General features: G+C 48.5%; 1 protein-coding gene across 2 annotated transcripts in view; it reads left to right on the top strand.

Annotated features, from left to right (window-relative positions):
- The window catches only part of LOC138488151 (transmembrane protease serine 11D-like), a 942,850-nt gene that overhangs the window by 399,489 nt on the left and 517,535 nt on the right, over positions 1–25,826 (top strand). For both annotated transcript variants that reach the window (XM_069614932.1, XM_069614931.1), the window contains one exon: positions 4,866–5,263. In XM_069614932.1, coding sequence (XP_069471033.1) covers positions 4,866–5,263 — 398 coding nt within the window. The remainder of the gene's footprint in view (positions 1–4,865; positions 5,264–25,826) is intronic.

Below are 25,826 nucleotides of genomic sequence, written 5' to 3'. Positions count from 1 at the left end.
GGCTAAATTTGACCAAATCTGAGATTTTCCCCTTTACGGATGTCACTCGCAAACCTACAAAGCTACAGGGACTTTTATGGACCCCCACACGGGTGATGTACCTAGGGGTAGAAATAGCGCGTAATACACAGACCGTCAGAGCCCTAAATTATGCAAGTATTTCAGATGTGCTATGCGCTAAACTGGAACGCCTGGCGATCCTTGCCTATTTCGCTTATGGGTAGACTTGCCCTGATCAAGATGATTATACTGCCGAAACTGTTTTACCTGTTTAGCACAGTCCCTGTATGGCCAGGTAGGTCGTTGTTCGATAAGATCCAAGGTGCATGCACGACATTTGTTTGGAACTAACGGGCAATCCAGAGTGAGTTGATGCAGGCTTATCCAGACGTATCCACAGGGCGGTCTCCCAGCTCTGGATTTTGAACTATATTACCTTCGCGGCACAGGCTTACTACACTACATATTGGATCGATGGGAACCCTCTGGCCCCACACTCATTCCCTAGGCCCACTAAAATTGTTAGATAGAGCGGCAGAAGCCAAAGTTAGAAAGGACAACAACATTGCCCCGGCATTAGTGACTTGCTCTGCTTGGACCAGAATGGCGGGCTGCTCTGGACATGAGGCCCTATACAAACCCAAATATGCCGCTATAGGAGGCTCACTACTTACCCCCGGCACAGGATAAGACTCTCGCCACACACTGGAGGGGCAAGGGGATACATCGGTTTGGGGATCTATTCATAGATAAATTGTTCATCAGCTGGGAAGAAATTAATAAAATCATAGGGGGAAATCCACTGCAGAAGTTGCAATATATACGACTGTGCTCTGCCATGGCAGAAGTGTGGGAAATATTACTGGTGGAGCCGCAGATACACCTTGGCTTGGGTTACATGTTTACGGCTAATGTAACTAAGACATCCATTTCTACACTATACAAGATTATACAAGCTACTAAAGAGATTGCGCCCTCTGAAGACAAGGGTAAATGGGAAAGGGATCTGGGCTGCACTATTAAAGATCAAAAATGGGCAAAACTGTGTGCACTGTCAAGAAATGTAACATATAACTCACGCTACAGATTAATACATTATAAGGTATTGCACAGGACCTACTATACTCCAGCCAGGATCAGAACCTTGTGCCCTGCGGCAGACGGGAAATGTCCAAGGTGCGGTAGCGAAGGGGCTGGTATCCTTCCTAGGTTGTGATCTTGCAGATGCCTTGCGGAATACTGGGAGGGAGTGTGCCCTGCACTAGACGAAATATCGGGCCTCCCTGTGGTGTGGGACCCTGGAATATGTATGTTGGGCACGGTCAGCCAAATGAATCCAATTTGGCGCAAGCTGCTTAATATCAGTTTGATTCCGGCAAAACTTACAATATTAATGCGATGGAAAAGTGGGAACCCACCCACGACAAAGGACTGGGAAAGAGATATGACGTGGGCCCGTGATTGTGAGGAAGTGTATGCCGATATACTATCTACGCATAATCGCCCCAAGGACATCTGGGGCAGATATAGACAATATTTGTCCAAGAAATGTGAAAATGAGGAAGGCTCGAAGTTATCATAATATTGTTCAAAGTGTACCTGCACATTGTGAAACGTATGACGATGAAGCCAGAATGTTTGTCAAGTAATGCTCTAATGTCTGTGTAAACTAAAATAAAAGTTTATTAAAATAAATATAGTAATACCTCATTGTATTTGAATGTGGGGTTTCTTTGTACATAATAGACACATTTGCAATGTCTCCCAGCAGCTGGGAGGCACTTTAAGTGTAAGATGGAACACAAAGGACACCCACGTCCAGGTACCACTTCCATAATGACATGTTTGTTTCACACCTATAGATAGAAATCTGATGGAAACAGTCCAATTGAATGTTCCTGAACACATGAGCAGTATTATATAGAAAGCATATTGTCTAGCCTTCACTCAGCCAAGTACCTGCTGAGGCCTGGGGGCCTTTTTGACATGTACGCACTACTTGATTCAAGCCAAACATTTGACACCTTATGCTATTCTCCTGTTTTGCAGTTCTGCTATGCTGTTGTGATTTGCTTATGTCCTGCCACCTTGCAGCCGTCTCAGAGCATGAAGTCCGAGTAACTTCTCTACCGTGAGCAAGGCTTTGTAACTCCTTCTCAGATTTATAGTTGTATGTACTGGGTTCAGTGCCACTAGTTTTGCCATGTACTGCTTCCATTAAGCTGACTTTGCAGCCATTGGACCGCAAAGTAGTTCTGGTCTTTTATTGGGGGGGCATTAATTTTCAGTGAAGATCAAAGCCCTCTTGAAAATGTTTTTCCTGGAGCCTGAGGCACCTAACTTTGGAGATTCGGAATGCTCTGTGCTGTGATATCTGCATCACAGGGGTGTGATGGACTGCGGAAAGTCTACAGCAAGTTTCTTTCAGCGTCCAGTTTGCAAGATCCTTCACTAGTACTCTCTGCATGAGTATAACGATGACCAGTATGGGTGCCCAGTGCCTTGGTGCGGCGTGGCGAAGGGCTGTGATAACCCTACACTCCTTGCTTGTGGAATCGCGTTGGGCAGAGTGATCAAATAGTCACACCAAGTTGGTGCCAGAATTGCTGCAGCTGGTGGAGTGACCACAAACCAGAGTTTCTCTCATTAGGTGGGGGCCAGGGCAAGCAACCCTTTTTTAAGTGTTTGTGACGGCAACAAAGTCTGGTCTACAGATGCCTTCACATGACCACTGCTGGTTCCCCGCTGGGAACTGTTTGCAAGTTTGCCCGGGGTGCACGTTTGCAATTCCAATTTCAGTACACTGTCATATCCATGGACACAGGCTGCATTTCAGCATGTGTCGGGAGTTCAATGTCCAAGGTGCGCCATTAGCGCTAGAGCTCCGGGACACGTGGGTGAAGGTTTGGACCTGTTTGCCGCAGCCAAGAGTAGAACACTGTCTGAAAGAAACCTGTGCTGCCTCTGAAGAGAATCTGGAAAGTGGTGACTGTGCAGGAGAAAGCAAACTCTAAAGAACAGGCTCCAAGTGACAAGGAAGCAAAGTAAGTGTTCTGTCTCAATCTGCACCAAGGAGGCAAACTGAGCTTGGGCTGCAATAGTTTAGCTGTTGGCAATGGCAAATGTCATGCGATTGAGCCTTTAACACCCTGTGCTTTGACTCATAATCACACCTTGCGGTACATACAGTTAGAAGCAAGCGGCGTAGTTTGGGCTGTCTCGTTCTTCTTTATTTTGTAGCGGCCACAATGAGAACAGTAAGTCAAAACCTAACAGTGACAGTTCTTTGTTATACTCATCCTTTGATTTGGATATTTTTCTGCAAATTGCAGTTCCCAATCCTCTCATAATGCGGTGATAAGGGTTGGGGGGGGTTGGGGGTGTCCAGTCAAAGGGTCGTATGAAAAAGGGTAGAATACAATACGTTCGACTCAAAAGGACCAAAAACCAAAGGATCAAATGCCTTTTTTTAAATGTATTTTATTTTTTGGGGATTGGTATAGGAAAGAATTGTGGTTTTTGGGCAAAAATTGGTGTTTCGTGGGGAACCCCCCAAAATAAAAATGCATCTGATCTTTTGGTTTTCGGTCCTTTTGATTCGAAACAATTGTATTGTGAATCTTTTCATTCGACCCTTTCACCTACAACCGGTTGGGGGCAGAGGTGGCAGTAGTTGGCATAGGAATTACAGTCCACACTAGCAATGAGAATGCTATCCTATCCAACCTTCGTCACCCTAACCCTCCTTCCCTTCTGGGGTTGCGAAGCCCTGAATAAGCATCGACTTGCTGGTCCCAAAACCGCAGTGGGGTTGGTTGGTTCATGCCACTCCTGTGCCTCGGAGCTGTGGACCCTGTCACAGAACTTTATGCAAAGTCATGTTATTTTATGAATTGTGTTTTTATTTGAGCATAGATACAACTGGCAACTGGTTCTTTCCGGTGTCATCATTTGGCTGTACTGCTTTTTAAATGCAACTCTATTTTCATTACTGGTGGCAATGAGCAGACATGCCTTGAGTCTGGTTCTGCTAAATAAGTATTAAGCTATGTGATAATGATGTTTTTTTTTAAAAGATCAAAAGGAATGTTATCACTTTCTCAAGCGTTTACAAAAAACAACATGCAACAGACACATTAACCTTGCATAAGTAGTATTTTCGGTGAAGTCATGAATTGACGCGATTCACGGATGATGGTTTGAGGGCCACTTTTTTGAGGCGATGGGTGGGCCACTTTTTTATGGCTGTCCGGGCCTATTTCTTGTCCCAGTCTGACAGGAACCCTTAATAAGCCCCAGTGAAATGGACTACGAACTCTGGAAACCTAAACTTGATACAATGTTCCATTGCAGGTTTGTGGTTGTCCAATTGTGGGTTTCTGGAGCCCCGCACTTAAGGCAAGGTTGCCAGTGTGAAGGTTTCCTGCCAGCAGATGGAATCACGTTTGAAACAACTGATACCATCCAAAGTGTTCCCTTGTTGAGGATACAGTAGTATAAATGAATCAAAAATTGAAAATATCTAGGCCTCTAGAGAGATTAAACAATTTACCAAGAGTTTCTTTCATACATGGCACACAAGAAGAAAGAACAGAAGGCTTGGGGTCTGCACAGACAACCCTAAAGAGGGAAAAGTTGCAATCATAGTTGGGGGACAAGCCTCACATAGTCTCGGTCTGTCCCCCAAGGTCCAAAATGAGGCGAGGTGCATGCAGAAAGTAATTCATTTCTATAAAAATGGGTGCTGCAGAAGTGTTTCAAGAAATGTACTTGTTTGTGGCAAAATTGCCTTTCTGATGCTGTTAAATGTTAAAATCCATGCTGCAGTATCTGTCTAATTTGTGAAATTGTGCTTTTCATCGCAGAGTTCCCGTCCATCATTAATGGGTATCTGACGTCTGATCTCACCAGCAAGAATAAGTCCATCCTTAATCCAGCCAATGATTTTATTGCGACCACAACCTCAAGTGCCATAATCGAAAGTGCCACCCCCACCACCAAAGCTACCAAGGTCTCTGCCACACTTGCAACTTCAGCATCTGCTCTAAGTGCAATTTCAGGTCTTAGGGCCAAGATTCCTGGCAACACAACAACCACTGTTTCCTCTACTTCTGTTCAATTAATGACTACAACGGTTGCAGAGATAATGGAATGCCAGCTCTTTCAAGGTTCCTTTGAGGACCTAAAGGACATCTACCAAGATCAGTACAATGATTCCACCTCAGAGCCCTTTCAGCTCAAGGCAAAGGATGTACAGAGGATGGTAAGTTCATATGTGTTTTCTTTTCCATTCTGTGGCTCCCAGCCCATTGCACACACGGACATCTAAATATTGGATTCCTGGGCCTCTGAACCTTTCTCAAGCATCTTCTTCCTTCAACAACCCCTTCAACAACCCCTTGTAACTCGTAACTCATACAAGCCAAGGAACGCCAAGGAACGCAAAAGCCTAAACAATATTTAACATAAAAAGGTGTAAAGTAAGGTATTGCCTCCTTGGTCAATCATGTTCCAGCAAAGGAAAACAAACATTATCTAATGTTCCAAAGGTGCCTGATTTGAGAACCCATATACCAGCCCATCCTAATATTTCATGCGAAAACCTAATAAGCACCAATGTAAGGTTGGTAGGCATTTTCATGCCACTGGGACAGTGTTCCAGTCATTGGCTTTACTTTTATACGGATATATGTGATTTGATCGTGCCAGAATTGCTTGTGCCGAAATTTACTGTGGTCAGTTTCGATGTGAATACAAATTTGCCACGGCCAAATCGGGAACAACCTTGACGCCCAGCCCCCAATACATCACCCCACACTTACCTTTTGCTTCTTCGCTTCCATCTGACCCTGCATCGTCGGTTCTGTCCCTCTTATGCGGTTTGGATCTCACGCCGCAGGGTCCGCTTTTACTCTTTTTTGTTTTTTCGTCCCCCTCCTCCAGTCCTCAGGAAGCAGGGGACACCCCCTTCACAACTCCCCCCCGCCCCCAAGGCACTCACTACCAAACATGGGGAGCAGGGAACACCACCCCAACCCCTTCTCCCCATGTTTGGTATTGATTACCCAATTTGTTCGAATTTAATCATACAAATGTTACTGACCTAATTCGGCCAAAACTATCATACGATCAATTAGATTCGAACAAATTGGGCAATACCCTTTTATACATTATCTGTCTAGTTGATTAGATTGAAGTGAAGCAAGACTATGAGGATGTGTTAGGTTGTTAAATGAAAGCAAATACCATGCCAAGAACTTGACCTCACCGTTAGCACAGATTCATCTGGTAATTTTACAATGTTTGGATATTTGGAAAAGGCGATCTTAGCTGTTAGTTTTAGAATTTGTATGATGACCCTATATCTAGATCTTGATTCCTTAATGCGCCACCATCACAGACCCCAGCACTAAAACCTTCCCACAGCAAGACAAGCAATGCAGGCATGAAATGAGGGGCAAGGCACAGCGGAATAACCAACAGGCAAATGCCCGCCCCCCCCCATGCTGCAAATTAAAAATGCAAAGATGATCTTATGAGCAAGTAACACCAGTCTACTGGAAGCATAATTACTTCCGCCCATATATTGTCTGGTGGGGACCAATGGAGAAATGCTGACGAGAAGCACTGATGCCAGTTGGAGGGGTTATGACAGTACCCCCGAGAAAGGGCCTTGCCAGGTGTAGTTTCAGTGTGAAACAGCGATGGAAAGTGACCTGCAACTGAGGAGCATGTATCCTTTTAATTACTCCCCAAGAGCGGTTTTCTGGACTATACCACTTCCAGTGGACCAGATAACTAGCTGCCCATGGTAGAGATGGGAATTCAAAACGTCTTATTCTGCATGGCCCATTACCTCAATAGTAGGTGGGATTTTAGCCTCTATGCAGCCTTGTTTACAGGGCTTAAGCAGTTAGGTGACGGATGTATGCGCCAGCGTGATGGAGATGAAGCGCATAGGCGACTATGTTTATAAAACATTCGGTAAGATAAGGCCCTACATATTGGGCAAAGAATGTGCATGTTCCTGGCAAATGTTGCTATTGAGTAAACAGCCATAACAAGATCTCTGATACTGTATCTGGCCCAATGGTATTGTCCAGAAAACCACTCTTGGTAAACAATTAAAAACATACATTCTCCTCAGTTGCGTTGTGTCCCTGACCCCAGGGACACGGAGGAACAGGACGGTTGGAGCGATCCTCCGGGATATCGATTGGCAGGAAATCAAACAACGATTACAGATTATGTACTTTCGGGTATTCCCATCTTAGATACTCACTGCCAGACCAAGACCTCAACCTTAAACTCCTGGAACAAGATCAACTGCCGTACTTCCCTTGCAATCAGCTCTTGCACTGACTGACCAGAACCCAATGACTGACCAGACCCCAAAATGGCATTCGGTTTTTGTCGGGGTCTTTGTAATGAATTCAAGACACCCCGAATGGACGGTACCAGGTAATGATTTCCCCATATCTATGGTCGCCATACATAACTTCGCTGCAAAAAGGTTGTTTTGATATTATGTATGGTGACCATACCTATGGGGTCAAGAGTAGCAAGTGTTGCATGGATGTCCCCGGCTCCCCTTGAAAAAAAAAGGGTTTGGGTTTTGCACGGGTGTCCCCCGCATGTTCAATGGAATAATGTCCCTGTAAAAACAGCCATTTTTTAGCAACGTTGTTGCCAGGCGACATTTTTGCGTGGACATTATTACATGGAACCGAGTGGACCTGCTCCTGCACTATCCGATGGTAGCAACTGTGCCTACTGGCTTTCCTGACTTTTTTGGATCCCGAATACCAGCTAAATCAGTGTCTTGGAAAACGAAAGGATAGCAGAGATATCTTGATTTTCTGGGTTTTTCACCCTCGACCCGAACTGATCGCTCTGAACCCTCTAAACCCAGGACAGAGATCTGTCCCTGGAGTCCAGGAAGATAGGACTGAGCTCGATCATCCAGGTTCATTTGGCCTCTGATTGTAGAGCAATAAGGTCGGCCATTTCATTCATGAATACCTGCACCGTCAGCTAGAGGCTTTGTTCAGATGGGAGCGCAGGGCACAGATAGGTTTGGTGATAGTTCCCCGGTTTTGGGTGAATACCTCACAACCAGAAGCCTCTCACGTACATCTGGCACTCACCCCCGAGTGGACAGTATTCAGGCTACTCAATATTTCGATTTGGGGCCCACTGCAAATTATGGGGCTGCACAGTCTTTACACATCCAGTCAACAGGAACCACCGTAAACTGGTGCAGGCTGTGGATGGTTCTGCTCTGTCTGCATGCTCGTGATCAGGAACACCACCCCAGCCACCTTGGCCTGTGTTGGAGAAACACAGCAGTTATCACATTTGACCTCATGGAAGCACCACATTTTGGGATCATTTTGGTACACCCATTGTTGTGCGTGGCAGATTGGGTGCTTCACGTTGTGTGCCTTGATTCTGGTTGTGGACAGGTGTGATGCTGGAAATGCATCAGAGGGACAGGGCTTCCGTATCCTTGTCCTTTACTGCTTTTTATCGTGTGTTCTGTCATGTTTTCCGCGCAGGAGTTCATGTGGGACTCCTGGCGGTGCAGCTCTCTTTCTTTTGGTTTGGTGAACGGACCTGTGGGATACCCTTATGGCACCCATGGGTGGGGGGGTACAACCCTGTGCCCCTAGTGTATGTTTTTTGGGCACCTGTGGGTGGCTCACAGAGCAGGGTATGGGCTGGTGGCAGCTCCATGCTGAATTGACAGGTGCGCGGAGTATCCTCCATTTTGGGATACCCCGGCCCTGCCATTGGGATCAGTTGATTCCTGATGGAGAACAAGATGGCCCTGGTGGCCTCTTGCTTTCTATTACCCATTACCTTGTTTTCCCAAAGTCCTGGGAAACCCTGACTCTGTCCCTTCCCCCTGACTGGCTGTTGGGTGGAAATGCCATATATGGTGTTGTTGTGAAGGCCCGGCCAGACTAGCTGGAGCCTTCCCGGTGATGTATGTTGTGGGTACCTCCTGTGGGTGGGACCTGGGTGAATAGAGTGTGTGACGAATATGCATTCTGTGTTGTGGGTGTCTAGTATCTGGTGGTTGACACAATGACTGAGACAACCCTGCCCGAAACCGGTATGAATGCAGCTTGGAGTGTTGAATGGCTCGGTACTTGTCCCAATACACATAACTTGTTGTGAGTGTCTGGAGAGAAGTGAATGGCCTGAATACCTCATGTGCCTGATTGGCCGCCTGCCTGCATGAATGCCCGTAGTCGTGATTGGATGCTTGAGTGTGACCCAGCGGAATGAATGGGAGATAAACAGTATATCTGGGGACCTCTCACTGCTAGGAATCGTGTTCAGAAGCTGAAGTCCACTACGACGAGTAACTGGATTAACTGACACTTAACCTTGAAGCCCTGCTGGACGAGAAGAATTGCTGTTGCTCTCCTTCACAATCTGAAAGCTGCTGTGCCTCCAAGGACTGACCCAGAGAGGACCTGGTAAGGCGCCCTCTTCCCGAGCTACGAGGGACCATCGTGCACAGCTGATCTTTGCCAACGCTCCCTGGTAGACAGACCTACGACAGGCTGCCGACCCGATACGGGGACTGCTGCAGAACTCCAAGGAGAAGCACTCGGACTGTTGTCCGCCACTGTCGATGACCGCAGTCGCCGACCGAAGCCGCCGTGCTCCCGTTTGCCTAAGAACTTCCATTGATCATCGGACGCTCTCGTCTGCATCATCATCCGCTTTTCTCCCGCTGGAGAAGGCCCGACCGTCGACGCGCCGAGGAGCATCCACCGGTGGGTTTCCCGCCACCTAAAGACCACAGAGACTCTGACAACTCGACGCCCTTGCTGGGCCACAGTTCTTCATCATCTCTTTGCGGTCCAGAACTATTGTCACCGAGGTGCCCCGCACGCCTCTTCCTTGCAGCATGCCAACGCTCCGTCGTCGACAAGCACCGCTAGGAATGAAGCGGCCACTTCCCTGCCATAGTTCACCCTGTTCACCGTCGGACGTTCGACGACCTGTGACTCCTGCCTTAAAGGGAGGACACTCAAGAAGGGCCGTCGATTCCCCGACACCGAACGCCAAGTTCCCCGACACCTCTCGACGATCCGTGGCTCCCGCCTGAAACGGAGGCACTCAAGAAGGATCGGTCGACGCATCGTCGGAGAACTCTACTCCACCAGGTACATTGGGGGGGGTAAAACCTTAATAGGAAGAAGTAAGACTATTGAACATTATATGGACTGGGTTTGTGCTATATATCTTTATTTACAGGTTGCCCAGGTGGGGGGATCTCCACACAGAACTGCGCCTAGAGGTAGGGGCCAGTATTCTGCCTATTGTTTTAACCATCTTACGTTCCTGCCTATCTCTATTGCTGGTTTACTCGTTATTGATCTGTGTGACATTTTAACCGTACAGTTGATGCACTTTAATGAGATTCGATAACATTAGTGGTACCACTCTAGACGTGTATATATTTATCATTATTGACTTCCAAGTACAAAGTGCGTTATTGTGATCGTGTACATACCTTTGAATATTAATTATATAAAGACTGTGTTTTCAGTAATACAGTGTGTGGACATTCCTTTGTGGGGGTTCGGGGACTACACTGTACTTAAGAACCAGCCCGCATCACCTCCTGAGAAGCTAGGCCTTGATTGCTCGCCCATTGCTACCAAATAGAGAATCTTGGCTGGGGTCCGCTTTGCCTCTCCTCTACCATATAGGGAGCGGAAGTACAGACACCCCCTACCAGTCTTTACACTGGTGGCAGCGGTGGGATGCTTATGGTTTTAAGAATCAGTGTATAACCGTGCCACTTACAAAATATCTGCACTTTATTCGATTAAGGTTTGGGTGTGTACAAAATAACTGCATTACAAGCAATGGAGTCTAGTGCGAATGGTAAATTGACTCGGATGAGCTTAGCGGCTCTCCAGAGTGCTTGTGGAGCCAGGGAGTTAGACTTTGTGGATAACTCTAGGGCTGAGCTGATAGCTGCCCTGGTGGACTACCAGACCAATGGTGAAACTCTTGATGAGGGGGGGAATGCAACCAATGAGGACTCTGCCCCTGGGGTTTCTACTGAATCTGTTTCTGGGGATGCCGCCATTCCTGCTGCCTCTGTTCCAAACCCCAGCAATACCTCGGAACTTGAGTTATTAAGGATGAAATTGGCCTTTGAATATTGCAAGTTGGAAATAGATGCTGAGCTTAAGAAAGAGGAGCTGGCGCAAGAAGTGGAACTCAAGAATAGGGATCTTGAACTCAAAGACAAGGACACTGAATGTCAGAGAATCCAGATAGAGAAAGCTCAAGTGGAGACTTCAGCGAAACCCAGTGAGAGTGTCAGGTCCCCAGCAATTAAATTTATGAAGGATTTGGTTGGTGTGTTTTCGGAGGGTTCTGATATCCTCCAATGGATTGAAGCGTTTGAAATGGCTTGTGCAATTCATGATGTTGACAAAAAAGATTGGACTAAGTGTTTGCTAAGCAGAGTGCCTCAAACTGGATATGACTGTATTCTGAAGCTGAGTGTGGAAGAAAGAGGTCAGTGTGAGTGTATGAAATCTGCTTTGATTGCCAAGTTTGGCAAGACACCTACCCAATACCTTAAAAGGTTAAGGGATTTTAAGAAAAGAGAGAATGTGTCTTGGGTCGACTGGGTGAGTGCTGCGCACATGAATATGATGGGGTGGATTGACGGTTACAAGGTGAAAACTTTTGTTGAATTGTCCCACCTGTTGTTTTTTGAGCATTTTTCTGAAGCCTGTTCACAGGAGCTGCGTCAGTATGTTGCTGACCAGAACATTTTGGATCCCTTTAAACTGGCTAGGTTGGCTGACAAGTGGGTCTCCCACCGGGTGTCCCCTAAAGACTCCAGTGGGAAGGACAAGGACAAAGAAAAGGGGACCTCTCAGAAAGCTGACGAGTCCCAAAAGCAGTCACAGTCGAATAAACCTAAACCCTCCTCTCCTAAAACCCAAAAATCTAGTGGGGATAAGTCATCTTTGGGTGGGAATAAGAGTAGTGGTCCACCTGCTGCAAAGCAGGCTCCCGGTGGTTCCAGTACCGTACCCCGCACTCCCTGCACTTGTTGGGACTGTAGGGCTCTGGATCACAAAAGGGGTGACTCCAAGTGTAAAGGTAAGGCACTCGGAGTACAGGCTGTCAGCCTGACCTACCCTTACCCCATGTCTGAGGTGGAGGCCACTGTCCTCCCCTCCTCCTCCTCAACTGGAATCACTTTTGGTGCTCCCGTAGAGATTTCCTTATTGTCCCTTAGGGCCTGGGACCAGTACGCGGAAGTACTGGCGACTATCCCACAGAACACCCGTAGATTTTTGAGAAGTGTCCTCCTGAATGACCAGCCTTCTACTGGTTTGAGAGACACTGGGGAAAGCATGACAGTGGTGGACAGGACCCTGCTCAAGCCAGAGGACTGTGTAGATGCTCCTCTGAGAACCACCAGGTTAGCTGGTGGGCCTCCCAAATTATCACCTGTAGCCCGAGTCACACTCGTAATTGGAGACAAGACAGCAAAGCTTCCTGTCCTGGTTCAGGACAACGTCCCTGCTAACATTCTGTTAGGTAACGATCTAGTCGAGTTGGGATTGATCACGGATGGTCTTCCCATGACTGCTGCTGCGGTCACTAGGTCACAGGTGACACCGGGTCTGGCTGTGAGTCAGGTACCTGCGCCGAAGGCGCGGCCTAAGGCACGACGAAGGAAGAGCAAGAAGGCCACCTCTGTGAAGGGAGCCCCTTCTCTTCCTGCTGTTCCTACAGCACCCATTGGGATCCATGCTCCGGACGGGCTGGGTCCAGTGGTAAGCCCCGTCTCAACTCCTGTGGGAGAAGAGCCAGACGACTCTCCAGTGGGAGAGGTTCTCAACCCGGAGGATCATCCCGCTCTTCAATGCTTGTTGGCTGAAGCGGGACCCTCACGGGCAGACTTCTGTAAAGGACAGAGAGAGTGTACCTCTTGCGAGGGTCTGAGGAAACAGGCCCTGTCCCAGGCACAAGGCGAGGTGCCTAGGACTTTCCGGATTTATTGGGAGGGTGAGCTCCTTGTTAGTGAGCCCACTAAGCCTGAACCTGGTGCCCTCAAGAGGTTGGTGGTACCCCAGGTTTACAGGCCCTTCCTACTGCAGTTGGTGCATGAGGCTGGTCATCTTGGTACCAAGAAGACTAAGCAGAGGCTCTCTGCCCATTTCTACTGGCCTCGGAAGGGAGTAGAAGTGGAGTCTCACTGCAGGACCTGCCCAACTTGTCAGTTGTCTGGCAAGACTGGAGGCAGTGTCATTGCCCCACTGCAGCCATTGCCAGTGGTTGGCACACCGTTTGAGAGGGTGGGCATCAACATCGTCGGTCCCCTTGACCCTCCCACGTCAGGTGGACATCGGTTCATCCTGGTTTTGGTAGATCATGCCACCAGGTACCCTGAGGCTATACCCCTTCGGACTGTTACTGCCAAGGTGGTTGCCTGGGCCCTCCTGGGCATTTTCACCCGCATTGGATTCCCCAAGGAGGTTGTCTCTGACCGAGGATCCAACTTCATGTCTAGTTACATGAAAACCATGTGGAAAGAATGCGGGGTAACCTACAAGTTCTCCACTTCTTACCACCCCCAGACCAATGGTGTGGTTGAGAGATTTAATAAAACTCTCAAGGGCATGCTAGGTGCTTTGGAAGAGCCCCTAAGGAGGAAATGGGATCTCCTCCTGCCATGCCTGCTGTTTGCTTACCGAGAGGTACCTCAAGAGGGTGTTGGTTTCAGCCCCTTTGAGTTGCTCTTTGGACATCCCGTGAGGGGGCCCCTCGCCTTGATCAGAGAAGGCTTGGAAGCCACCCCTGCCGCTCCCACCAAGCAAGTGGGGGACTATGTGTTAGGCCTCAGACGGAGGATGACACAGATGATGGGTCAAGCAAGGGCGAATCTCAAGGCCAGCCAGGAATTGAACAAATACTGGCATGACCTTAAAGCATCGCAAGTGGAGTGGACTCCGGGACAGGAGGTCCTCGTGATGGAGCCTACCAAGCCTCGGGCATTGGCAGTTAAATGGACTGGACCCTTCCGGACAGTCTCCAAAATGGGCGAGGTCAATTATCTGGTCAACATGGGAATCCCAGGGGTAGCCCCTCAGGTATTCCATGTTAATAGGCTCAAGCCGTTCCACAGGCGAGCAGAAGTCTCATGTCTCTTGCTGGCTTCAGAGCAAGAAGAGGATGAGAGTGAGCCCCTTCGTGATTTGCGGCATAGCAACCATCAGGATGGCTCAGTGGAGGGAGTGCAACTCTCTCCAGATTTGACACCGAGCAGCAGAGGGCCTGCCGGACTTTGCTCCAGCAGTATGCCTCTCTGTTTTCACTGACGCCAGGCCTTACACCATGGTGTAAGCACGAGATTGACACTGGTGACAGCATGCCTGTCAAGAGCAGGAGCTACCGAATGTCAGATACGGTTAAGAACTACATCCAGGCTGAGGTCGCCAAGATGTTGGATCTGGGTGTTATTGAACCCTTAACCAGTCCCTGGTCCAGTCCCATGGTCCTTGTCCCCAAGGCAAGTTCCCAGCAGGTACCAAGAATTGAAGGTTCTGTGTGGACTACCAAGGAGTCAATGCCGTCACCAAAACTGACGCGCACCCATTGCCCAGGGCTGATGAGCTTGTGGACACCATAGGTGCTGCCAAATTTGTGAGCACCTTTGACCTCACCTCAGGCTATTGGCAAATAGCTCTGACGGACCATGCCAAGGAAAAGACGGCGTTCTCAACACCAGAGGAACTCTACCAGTTTAGGGTCATGCCTTTTGGGTTAAAGAATGCCCCTGCCACCTTCCAGAGATTGGTCAATCATGCTCTCAGTGGGCTGGAAGCCTTTTGTGTGGCTTATTTAGACGGCATTGCTGTCTACAGTGCCACTTGGGAAGAGCACTTGACACATCTGGGTAGAGTGTTGCAGGCTTTAAAAAGGGCTAACCTCACTATCAAGGCCACCAAGTGCCAGATAGCTCAGGGGAAAGTCACGTATCTTGGTCATGAGGTCGGAGGGGGTCAAATCCAACCTCTCCCTAGTAAGGTACAGGATGTACAGGACTGGGAGACTCCCACTACTCAAACCCAGGTGAGAGCCTTTTTGGGCCTCACTGGGTACTATCGCAATTTCATGGCGGACTATGGAACCATAGCTGCACCACTGACAGCTCTGACTTCACCCAAGCAGCCTAGGAAGGTCAATTGGACTGAAGACTGTCAGAGGGCCTTTGATGGCTTGAAAGAAAGTCTGTGTCGGGCACCCGTGTTGTGTGCGCCTGATTACAGCCGACCCTTTATCGTCCATACGGATGCCTGCGACACCGGAATTGGAGCTGTCTTGTCCCAGTTAGATGACAAAGGGAGAGAACATCCTATCATATTCATCAGTAGACAACTCAAGGGTAGAGAACTTAGGTGGGCTACTGTTGAAAAGGAATGTTTTAGTATAGTTTGGAGCCTTAGGCGTTTTAGGCCCTACCTTACGGGATCAACCCCTGAAGTGGCTTATGCAGAGGAAGGGGGGGAACCCGTAATTGCTCAGGTGGTCCATTAGCCTGCAAGGGCTAGACTTCACCATAGAGCACAGACCAGGGAAGAGTCACGATAATGCAGATGGCCTTTCCAGAAGGTATGTTGACCGTCTGGATGAGGGTGTCTATCCCGTGGGAGATTAGGCACCCTCCACCTCAGTCTGGGGGGGGCGATTGTGATGCTGGAAATGCATCGCAGCGACAGGGCCTCCGTATCCTTGTCCTTTACTGCTTTTTATCGTGTGTTCTGTCGTGTTTTCCGCGCAGGAGTTCATGTGGGACTCCTGGCGGTGCAGCTCTCTTTCTTTTGGTTTGGTGAACGGACCTGTGGGATACCCTTATGGCACCCATGGGTGGGGGGGGTACAACCCTGTGCCCCTAGTGTATGTTTTTTGGGCACCTGTGGGTGGCCCACAGAGCAGGGTATGGGCTGGTGGCAGCTCCATGCTGAATTGACAGGTGCACAGAGTATCCTCCATTTTGGGATACCCCGGCCCTGCCATTGGGATCAGTTGATTCCTGATGGAGAACAAGATGGCCCCGGTAGCCTCTTGCTTTCTATTACCCATTACCTTGTTTTACCAAAGTCCTGGGAAGCCCTGACTCTGTCCCTTCCCCCTGACTGGCTGTTGGGTGGAAATGCCATATATGGTGTTGTTGTGAAGGCCCGGCCAGACTAGCTGGAGCCTTCCCGGTGATGTATGTTGTGGGTACCTCCTGTGGGTGGGACCTGGGTGAATAGAGTGTGTGACGAATATGCATTCTGTGTTGTGGGTGTCTAGTATCTGGTGGTTGACACAATGACTGAGGCAACCCTGCCCAAAACCGGTATGAATGCAGCTTGGAGTGTTGAATGGCTCGGTACTTGTCCCAATACACATAACTTGTTGTGAGTGTCTGGAGAGAAGTGAATGGCCTGAATACCTCGTGTGCCTGATTGGCCGCATGCCTGCATGAATGCCCGTAGTCGTGATTGGATGCTTGAGTGTGACCCAGCGGAATGAATGGGAGATCAACAGTATATCTGGGGACCTCTCACTGCTAGGAATCGTGTTCAGAAGCTGAAGTCCACTACGACGAGTAACTGGATTAACTGACGCTTACTCTTGAAGCCTGTCATGATGCCTACCCCCGGAGAACCAGGCCAGGCCCAGCACCCCCGGGAGCAGGCATCACGCCCCCGGGTGAAAGCCCAGCGGCCCTTTATAGGGGCTCTTTGGACTCTGTCCTGGCACCGTTGGCACCAGGCTCATGTTGGACATCAGTCCTGGCGCCATAGGCGCCAGGCTCATAAGGGGAAGTGTTTGGTGCACTTACCTGAAGCAGACCATGCTGCACACTCACCTGATGCAGACCATGCTGCATGAAGAACCAAGCCAAATGAGGCTTAGGAGGGACTACTTTTCTGAAGGAACTATTTTGTTACTTGGGTGGGGCTGTGGAAGAATACTCACCTGGAACTTCTTCCAAGGCTATTTAAGCCACGCCCGGACAGCCACATGTGCTTCGCGTTGTTCTGCATCCCAGCAGCTGAACGCTCACCGTGTCTGCTCCTGCACCTGGACTCCAGCCACGCCCGCCTCGAACCTGGAACACCTGTAAGGAAAGAAGAGAAGAGAAAAGTGAAAACCAAGAACTTATTCAACCTTCTTACCTGCATCCGGAATCTTCACGCCAGCATTCCTGAAGGAAGACTTCCATTTAAAAGCACTGCGTTGCTCGCTGCAGCGCCGCGCTTCACTCACCTGTTCCCGAGACGCCGCCCGGCTCCATCGCGGCTCTCAGCACCGGTCGCCACATCTCTGCACCTAGGGGAGAGAAGAAGAGACAAAAGGTGAGCAAGGGAACACAAGAGGAAAGCCGAATTTTCAGCCATATTACTTACCGGCTTTTCTTGGTGAACCATTCCACATCTCGGGTCGGCGCCGCATCTTTGGCAGGTACGGAAAGGACAAAAGACATTACTGGGGAATTATAAAGACATTTAGAGGGGTCGCCCTCATCACTAACTCACCTGATTTTACCACCGGCAATTTAACCCCTCAACGCATCGCCTTTGTTCTGCACCTGAAATAAAGGACAGATCACAGGTTAGGAAAAACAACATAAAAGGAGGCTCACACTTGAACTTTTGCATCTTCATACTTACGGTGTATCGCTCAGAAAAGTCAAGTGGATTTGCCAGCGCCATTCTGAAAACTAGTGAAGTAACTGGACGAACGCGCGCCCCTGCACCAGAAGCAGGATGGAGAGTTCATCCTTCCAAACCATAAGGTGAGCTTAAACCGGGGGTTTTGGAGGAAGTCAGAGAAGAACGAAGGGGGAAAGGGGGGAGCAAGCACACTATTCAGCAGACAATTAATCCCCTTTCTCATCTGCAGAAGGATATTTCTACGGGCCAGACAAGCAAGATTTGGGGGTCCTGTTCAATCGGTGGTCCGAATTCTGCGCATCACGCTTGAAGATGCCACAGCAACCCAGACCAGACCAGCGCCTCCGTGGGAGCCAGGTGAGCGTTACAGAACGCAAAGCCTTCCTACAAATTCCCACCCAGGCGCTATGGAAACTTCTGAGACTGACCAGTTGTCCCAACTACTGGGGGAATTAAGGGCCGAAGTACACGCCGCTCGTCAAGAGACTAATGCTCTCAGGAGGGAAGTGATTGTACAAAGGAAAGAGCTGATGACCTGGCTAGACAGCTTTTGCAAGGTCAAGCTGGACAAACTCCTTTACCCGGTTCCGGAGGGAACCCCGCTCCTGTGCTTTCCAGTAACCCGGTGCAGATTAATCTACCTGGAAACATGCCGCTGGCCCCACCCGAACGCTTTGCTGGGGACCCCAAACGATTCGCCGTATTCATGAATCAGTGTTGTTTGCATTTCCTGTGCAGACCTGGGGCCTTCCCTAATGACCAGACCAAGGTAGCCTTTGTATTGTCATATCTCAGCGGCAGTGCTGCCGATTGGTCAGTTCCACTGGTAACTCAAGATGACCCGATTCTTCGTGATTTTCAAGGATTTCAAGCAAGCATGGAAAGGTTATTTGCTCGTCACTCCCAGGGGCAGGCTCTAGATGACGAACTTCTATCTCTGCGACAGGGCAATCAAGACCTCCTTTCCTACATTGCAACCTTTAATAGACTAATTGTGGAAACTGGGTGGCCAGAGGATAAAAGAATCATGTTATTTTATCGAGGTCTACGCAGAGAATTTAAAGATGTCCTGGCCCAAGTTGTAAATCCGCCCCAAGAATGCTCAGAATATATAGACTTAGTGGTCCAATTGGATCACAGACTGCAAAACAGAAAAGCAGATCGGTCCAAGTTTGAGACCCGGGTGTTAGTCAAGACCCACGCTAACCTCAAGGGGGCTGAAGCCTCTGAGCCAATGCAAATCGGAGGAGTTAAAGGACCTTTAACTCAAAAGGAACGTGAAAGAAGACTGCAGATGCACTTATGTCTTTATTGTGGATCCTCTGGACACTTTCTACGAGATTACCCGGCAAGGCCGCCCAGGAAGGTAGTAGGAGCCGCTGATAAAATCCATGAAACCTCTGTATCGGGAAACGACCCCGCCCGACAAGCGTAGGGGTCCGCTTGCTGAGCTTGAAAATGAACTCTCAGACCTCGCATTTCATTGTGCCAATGGTCCTCGTAGATCCGGAACAGCCTAAGCGGTTGCATGCAATAAAGGCATACATCGATAGTGGGGCTATAGGAAACTACGTGGATCGTGAATTGGCCTCCAGGATTAACCTCCCTCTGCGTCCTAAAACCAGCAAAGATGTCATCACCACAGTTGATGGAACCTAAATTGCCTCCGGACCGGTAACACATTCCACAGCTGAGGTGACACTTGTAGGTCCGGACGGCCATCGGGAGGCAGTTGTGTTTGATGTAATCAAGGCTCCACAGTTTCAGGTTATTCTCGGAATCCCTTGGTTAGAGACACATAATCCTCGAATTGATTGGCGAGCGAAGAGAATAACCTTTCCGGAGTGTGCACGAACCTGCTACCCAGAAAATCTGAAGATCAGTCTAGCACCAGTAACCTCTGTCTCCATGCAACTAACTCCGAAATACCAAGACTTTCAGGACGTCTTCCAAAAGGAACAGGCCAACACGTTACCTCCTCACAGATCGTACGATTGCCAAATCAATCTGGTGCCCGGTGCACAACCCCCTTGTAGCAGGATTTATGCCCTTACTGAGCCGGAGAATCTGCATTTGAGACAATATTTAGATCAATACCTAGCCAATGGTTTCATTCGCCCGTCAAAGTCTCCGGCATCCTCGGCTTTGTTCTTCGTGCCAAAAAAAGAAGGCGACCTTAGAACTTGTATCGATTACCGCGCATTGAACCAGATAACTGTTAAAAATCGTTACCCTCTGCCTTTGATCCCTGAACTCCTTGACCAGGTGAAGGACGCTTGCATATATTTATTTTCAAATTTGTTTATTGGCATTTGTTATTTAATACAGTTACAGGACAATAAGTGCCCGCGATTAGAGGATAATGAGCGTTTCATCATAAAACATTAACAATTAACATTACAACATTAACTATCTCCCAGTGTTCTTTCCGTTAGGCAATTGACATTTGGTGGATCCGGGGGGGGTCCCGGCTGGTCCGGAGGAGGGGGAGGAAGGGAGGGCTGTGCCTGTGAGGGCCCAGTATGGTAGCGGCCTGCTAGACTTAGGTTCTGCTGATTCGGTTCGTAGTTCCGCCTTGGGTGGGTTTGTCCCAGTTCACGGGGGATTGTCGTCTGAGGGGTAAAACAGGGGGCCTGTGAGTTCTTTCCAGGCCTCCAGGGTCATGCTCCAGTCATCTGTAGATCTGGCTACACTGCCCTCCCAGGCCGTTGTTTCTGCTCTTACCCATCGCTTCAGTTCTTTGTGCCAAATTTTTTGTTGGGGCCCAGCTGTTTTCTTCCAGGATATTGCAATTGTCCTCTTTGCGAGTATACACATAATGTCCATTATTCTGGCAAGGTGCTTAAGTTTGGCCGGTCTAGTGTATGTGCCCAGTAGGCATTCCTCTGGGGTCCATTTATACCTGGTCACCCCAAGGTTGCCGCTTGTCTGCTGTATGTCGGTTCACAGGGACTGCGTCTTAGTGCACAACCAGAACATATGGATAAGTCCGCTTTGTCCATTCCGCACCATGTACAATTAGAGTGTGGCAGTTTGTTGAACTTTGCGAGTCTGGATGGGGTTAAGTACGTTCGGTGAAGCAGGTTAAGTTGTATTTGACGAAAACTATGGTTTCTAGAGACAGTTTTGGGAAATGTCAAAGCCCTCTCCCATGCTCCATCAGTCATTTCTCGGCCCATGTCCGCTTCCCATTTGCTTTTTAAATCGGCACTCCGTGGGTTCGGGACGTCGCTTAGGTGGCCATAGATCTGGGACACCGGCCTCCAACCTTCCCCTAGGGCATACAATAGTGTAATCAGGGGGTTTGATTCCGGCTCCTCCGGCCATGTCGCCCACTTGGTTCGTGCTGTGGTTCTCATCCTTTGATACCACAGGAACTGGCATACGTGGACACCATCCATTTCCTGAAGTGTTTCAAAATCTTTAAAAGCCCCATCTACATACAGGTCCCCCCATGAGTATATCCCTTTCATTTCCCAGTGTCTGAGGTGATGTAAATCCCCTATAGATCCGCATAGGTCCGAGATCAGAGGAATGTCCGGGGAGTACTGGCGCCTAGCACAGATAAGGGTTTCTGTCCTGCGCCAAATGTTTCGTCCCAGAGTGGCCATGAAGGGGGCATCACGCATCAGGTGAGTGGGAGCCCAGATAAGTTCTCTCATATGCAACGGGGATACTAAAGACTGCAGCAGTGGCGTCTCAGATGTGACTTCATCTGCTAGCCATTTGGTGACAAAACTGAGCTGTGCAGCCAGATAATATTTTTCGAAGTTTGGGAATTGGATTCCTCCTTGGGTGTATGGTAGCATCAGGGTGGTGAGTGCTATCTTGCGTCTCCCTTTCCCCCACAGGAAATCTCGAAGTATCTTCTCTAACAGGCGGAAGAAAGGCGCATTGATGTAGAAATGTATATTTTGGAACCCATATAAGAATCTAGGAAGGATAATCATTTTAACTATTGCGGCTCTACCCATCATGGATAGGGGGAGTTTCGCCCAGAAGTTCATGGATTTCCTCAAGACAGGGATAGCAGACTTTGTGTTGTGGTCGTGCATTAGTGTAGGGGTATGCATTATGTGCATCCCTAAATATTTGAATGAGGTCAGCTCCCATTGTATTCCTACCACAGGTAGTTCTGTTGCATCTTGCGTCTTGAGGCCTGCCAGAGGGAATAGGCTAGACTTTGCCCTGCTAAATTGTATACCCGAAAACTTTGCAAAGTTGTCTAAGACGTCTAGCATCGTGGGTACATTGATATGTGGGTCTCTGATATACAATAATACGTCATCTGCGTAGAGAGATATAATATGGTCTATTCCTCCAAGCCGTATCCCGGCGTCAAAAAATTGTTTTCGAAAATATATAGCAATAGGTTCCAGTCCTAATACATAAAGCATGGGGGAGAGTGGGCATCCCTGTCTAGTGCCCCTACATATGTCCCAGGTCTCAGATATGTGTTTAAAAAAAAAACCCCGGAGGGGAAGAGTTCACATGGAGGAGTACTATATTAATTTAAGTACCCAATTATAGGAATAGAGGTGGAAAAGAATAGTGGCTCAATCATAACAGATTCATATTTTCATATTTTAATAATCATCGCAAAACATTATAAAATTACATAATATGTAGACAGTATAACAACAATAAAATAGATGAATTAATATTGGTATAAAATATTTGTACATTTGGTGGATCCAGGGGGGTCCCGGCTGGTCCGGAGGAGGGGGAGGAAGGGAGGGCTGTGCCTGTGAGGGCCCAGTATGGTAGCGGCCTGCTAGACTTAGGTTCTGCTGATTCGGTTCGTAGTTCTGCCTTGGGTGGGTTTGTCCCAGTTCACGGGGGATTGTCGTCTGAGGGGTAAAACAGGGGGCCTGTGAGTTCTTTCCAGGCCTCCAGGGTCATGCTCCAGTCATCTGTAGATCTGGCTACACTGCCCTCCCAGGCCGTTGTTTCTGCTCTTACCCATCGCTTCAGTTCTTTGTGCCAAATTTTTTGTTGGGGCCCAGCTGTTTTCTTCCAGGATATTGCAATTGTCCTCTTTGCGAGTATACACATAATGTCCATTATTCTGGCAAGGTGCTTAAGTTTGGCCGGTCTAGTGTATGTGCCTAGTAGGCATTCCTCTGGGGTCCATTTATACCTGGTCACCCCAAGGTTGCCGCTTGTCTGCTGTATGTCGGTCCACAGGGACTGCGTCTTACTGCACAACCAGAACATATGGATAAGTCCGCTTTGTCCATTCCGCACCATGTACAATTAGAGTGCGGCAGTTTGTTGAACTTTGCGAGTCTGGATGGGGTTAAGTACGTTCGGTGAAGCAGGTTAAGTTGTATTTGACGAAAACTATGGTTTCTAGAGACAGTTTTGGGAAATGTCAAAGCCCTCTCCCATGCTCCATCAGTCATTTCTCGGCCCATGTCCGCTTCCCATTTGCTTTTTAAATCGGCACTCCGTGGGTTCGGGACGTCGCTTAGGTGGCCATAGATCTGGGACACTGGCCTCCAACCTTCCCCTAGGGCATACAATAGTGTAATCAGGGGGTTTGATTCCGGCTCCTCCGGCCATGTCGCCCACTTGGTTCGTGCTGTGGTTCTCATCCTTTGATACCACAGGAACTGGCATACGTGGACACCATCCATTTCCTGAAGTGTTTCAAAATCTTTAAAAGCCCCATCTACATACAGGTCCCCCCATGAGTATATCCCTTTCATTTCCCAGTGTCTGAGGTGATGTAAATCCCCTATAGATCCGCATAGGTCCGAGATCAGAGGAATGTCCGGGGAGTACTGGCGCCTAGCACAGATAAGGGTTTCTGTCCTGCGCCAAATGTTTCGTCCCAGAGTGGCCATGAAGGGGGCATCACGCATCAGGTGAGTGGGAGCCCAGATAAGTTCTCTCATATGCAACGGGGATACTAAAGACTGCAGCAGTGGCGTCTCAGATGTGACTTCATCTGCTAGCCATTTGGTGACAAAACTGAGCTGTGCAGCCAGATAATATTTTTCGAAGTTTGGGAATTGGATTCCTCCTTGGGTGTATGGTAGCATCAGGGTGGTGAGTGCTATCTTGCGTCTCCCTTTCCCCCACAGGAAATCTCGAAGTATCTTCTCTAACAGGCGGAAGAAAGGCGCATTGATGTAGAAATGTATATTTTGGAACCCATATAAGAATCTAGGAAGGATAATCATTTTAACTATTGCGGCTCTACCCATCATGGATAGGGGGAGTTTCGCCCAGAAGTTCATGGATTTCCTCAAGACAGGGATAGCAGACTTTGTGTTGTGGTCGTGCATTAGTGTAGGGGTATGCATTATGTGCATCCCTAAATATTTGAATGAGGTCAGCTCCCATTGTATTCCTACCACAGGTAGTTCTGTTGCATCTTGCGTCTTGAGGCCTGCCAGAGGGAATAGGCTAGACTTTGCCCTGCTAAATTGTATACCCGAAAACTTTGCAAAGTTGTCTAAGACGTCTAGCATCGTGGGTACATTGATATGTGGGTCTCTGATATACAATAATACGTCATCTGCGTAGTGAGATATAATATGGTCTATTCCTCCAAGCCGTATCCCGGCGTCAAAAAATTGTTTTAGAAAATATATAGCAATAGGTTCCAGTCCTAATACATAAAGCATGGGGGAGAGTGGGCATCCCTGTCTAGTGCCCCTACATATGTCCCAGGTCTCAGATATGTGTTTAAAAAAAAAACCCCGGAGGGGAAGAGTTCACATGGAGGAGTACTATATTAATTTAAGTACCCAATTATAGGAATAGAGGTGGAAAAGAATAGTGGCTCAATCATAACAGATTCATATTTTCATATTTTAATAATCATCGCAAAACATTATAAAATTACATAATATGTAGACAGTATAACAACAATAAAATAGATGAATTAATATTGGTATAAAATATTTGTACATTTGGTGGATCCAGGGGTTCCCGGCTGGTCCGGAGGAGGGGGAGGAAGGGAGGGCTGTGCCTGTGAGGGCCCAGTATGGTAGCGGCCTGCTAGACTTAGGTTCTGCTGATTCGGTTCGTAGTTCTGCCTTGGGTGGGTTTGTCCCAGTTCACGGGGGATTGTCGTCTGAGGGGTAAAACAGGGGGCCTGTGAGTTCTTTCCAGGCCTCCAGGGTCATGCTCCAGTCATCTGTAGATCTGGCTACACTGCCCTCCCAGGCCGTTGTTTCTGCTCTTACCCATCGCTTCAGTTCTTTGTGCCAAATTTTTTGTTGGGGCCCAGCTGTTTTCTTCCAGGATATTGCAATTGTCCTCTTTGCGAGTATACACATAATGTCCATTATTCTGGCAAGGTGCTTAAGTTTGGCCGGTCTAGTGTATGTGCCTAGTAGGCATTCCTCTGGGGTCCATTTATACCTGGTCACCCCAAGGTTGCCGCTTGTCTGCTGTATGTCGGTCCACAGGGACTGCGTCTTACTGCACAACCAGAACATATGGATAAGTCCGCTTTGTCCATTCCGCACCATGTACAATTAGAGTGCGGCAGTTTGTTGAACTTTGCGAGTCTGGATGGGGTTAAGTACGTTCGGTGAAGCAGGTTAAGTTGTATTTGACGAAAACTATGGTTTCTAGAGACAGTTTTGGGAAATGTCAAAGCCCTCTCCCATGCTCCATCAGTCATTTCTCGGCCCATGTCCGCTTCCCATTTGCTTTTTAAATCGGCACTCCGTGGGTTCGGGACGTCGCTTAGGTGGCCATAGATCTGGGACACTGGCCTCCAACCTTCCCCTAGGGCATACAATAGTGTAATCAGGGGGTTTGATTCCGGCTCCTCCGGCCATGTCGCCCACTTGGTTCGTGCTGTGGTTCTCATCCTTTGATACCACAGGAACTGGCATACGTGGACACCATCCATTTCCTGAAGTGTTTCAAAATCTTTAAAAGCCCCATCTACATACAGGTCCCCCCATGAGTATATCCCTTTCATTTCCCAGTGTCTGAGGTGATGTAAATCCCCTATAGATCCGCATAGGTCCGAGATCAGAGGAATGTCCGGGGAGTACTGGCGCCTAGCACAGATAAGGGTTTCTGTCCTGCGCCAAATGTTTCGTCCCAGAGTGGCCATGAAGGGGGCAT

Source organism: Ambystoma mexicanum, chromosome 9 (genome assembly GCF_040938575.1).
Source record: "Ambystoma mexicanum isolate Mex_15411 chromosome 9, UKY_AmexF1_1, whole genome shotgun sequence".
Classification (NCBI taxonomy): Eukaryota; Metazoa; Chordata; class Amphibia; order Caudata; family Ambystomatidae; genus Ambystoma; species Ambystoma mexicanum.
This window is presented reverse-complemented; position numbering and strand designations above follow the sequence as displayed.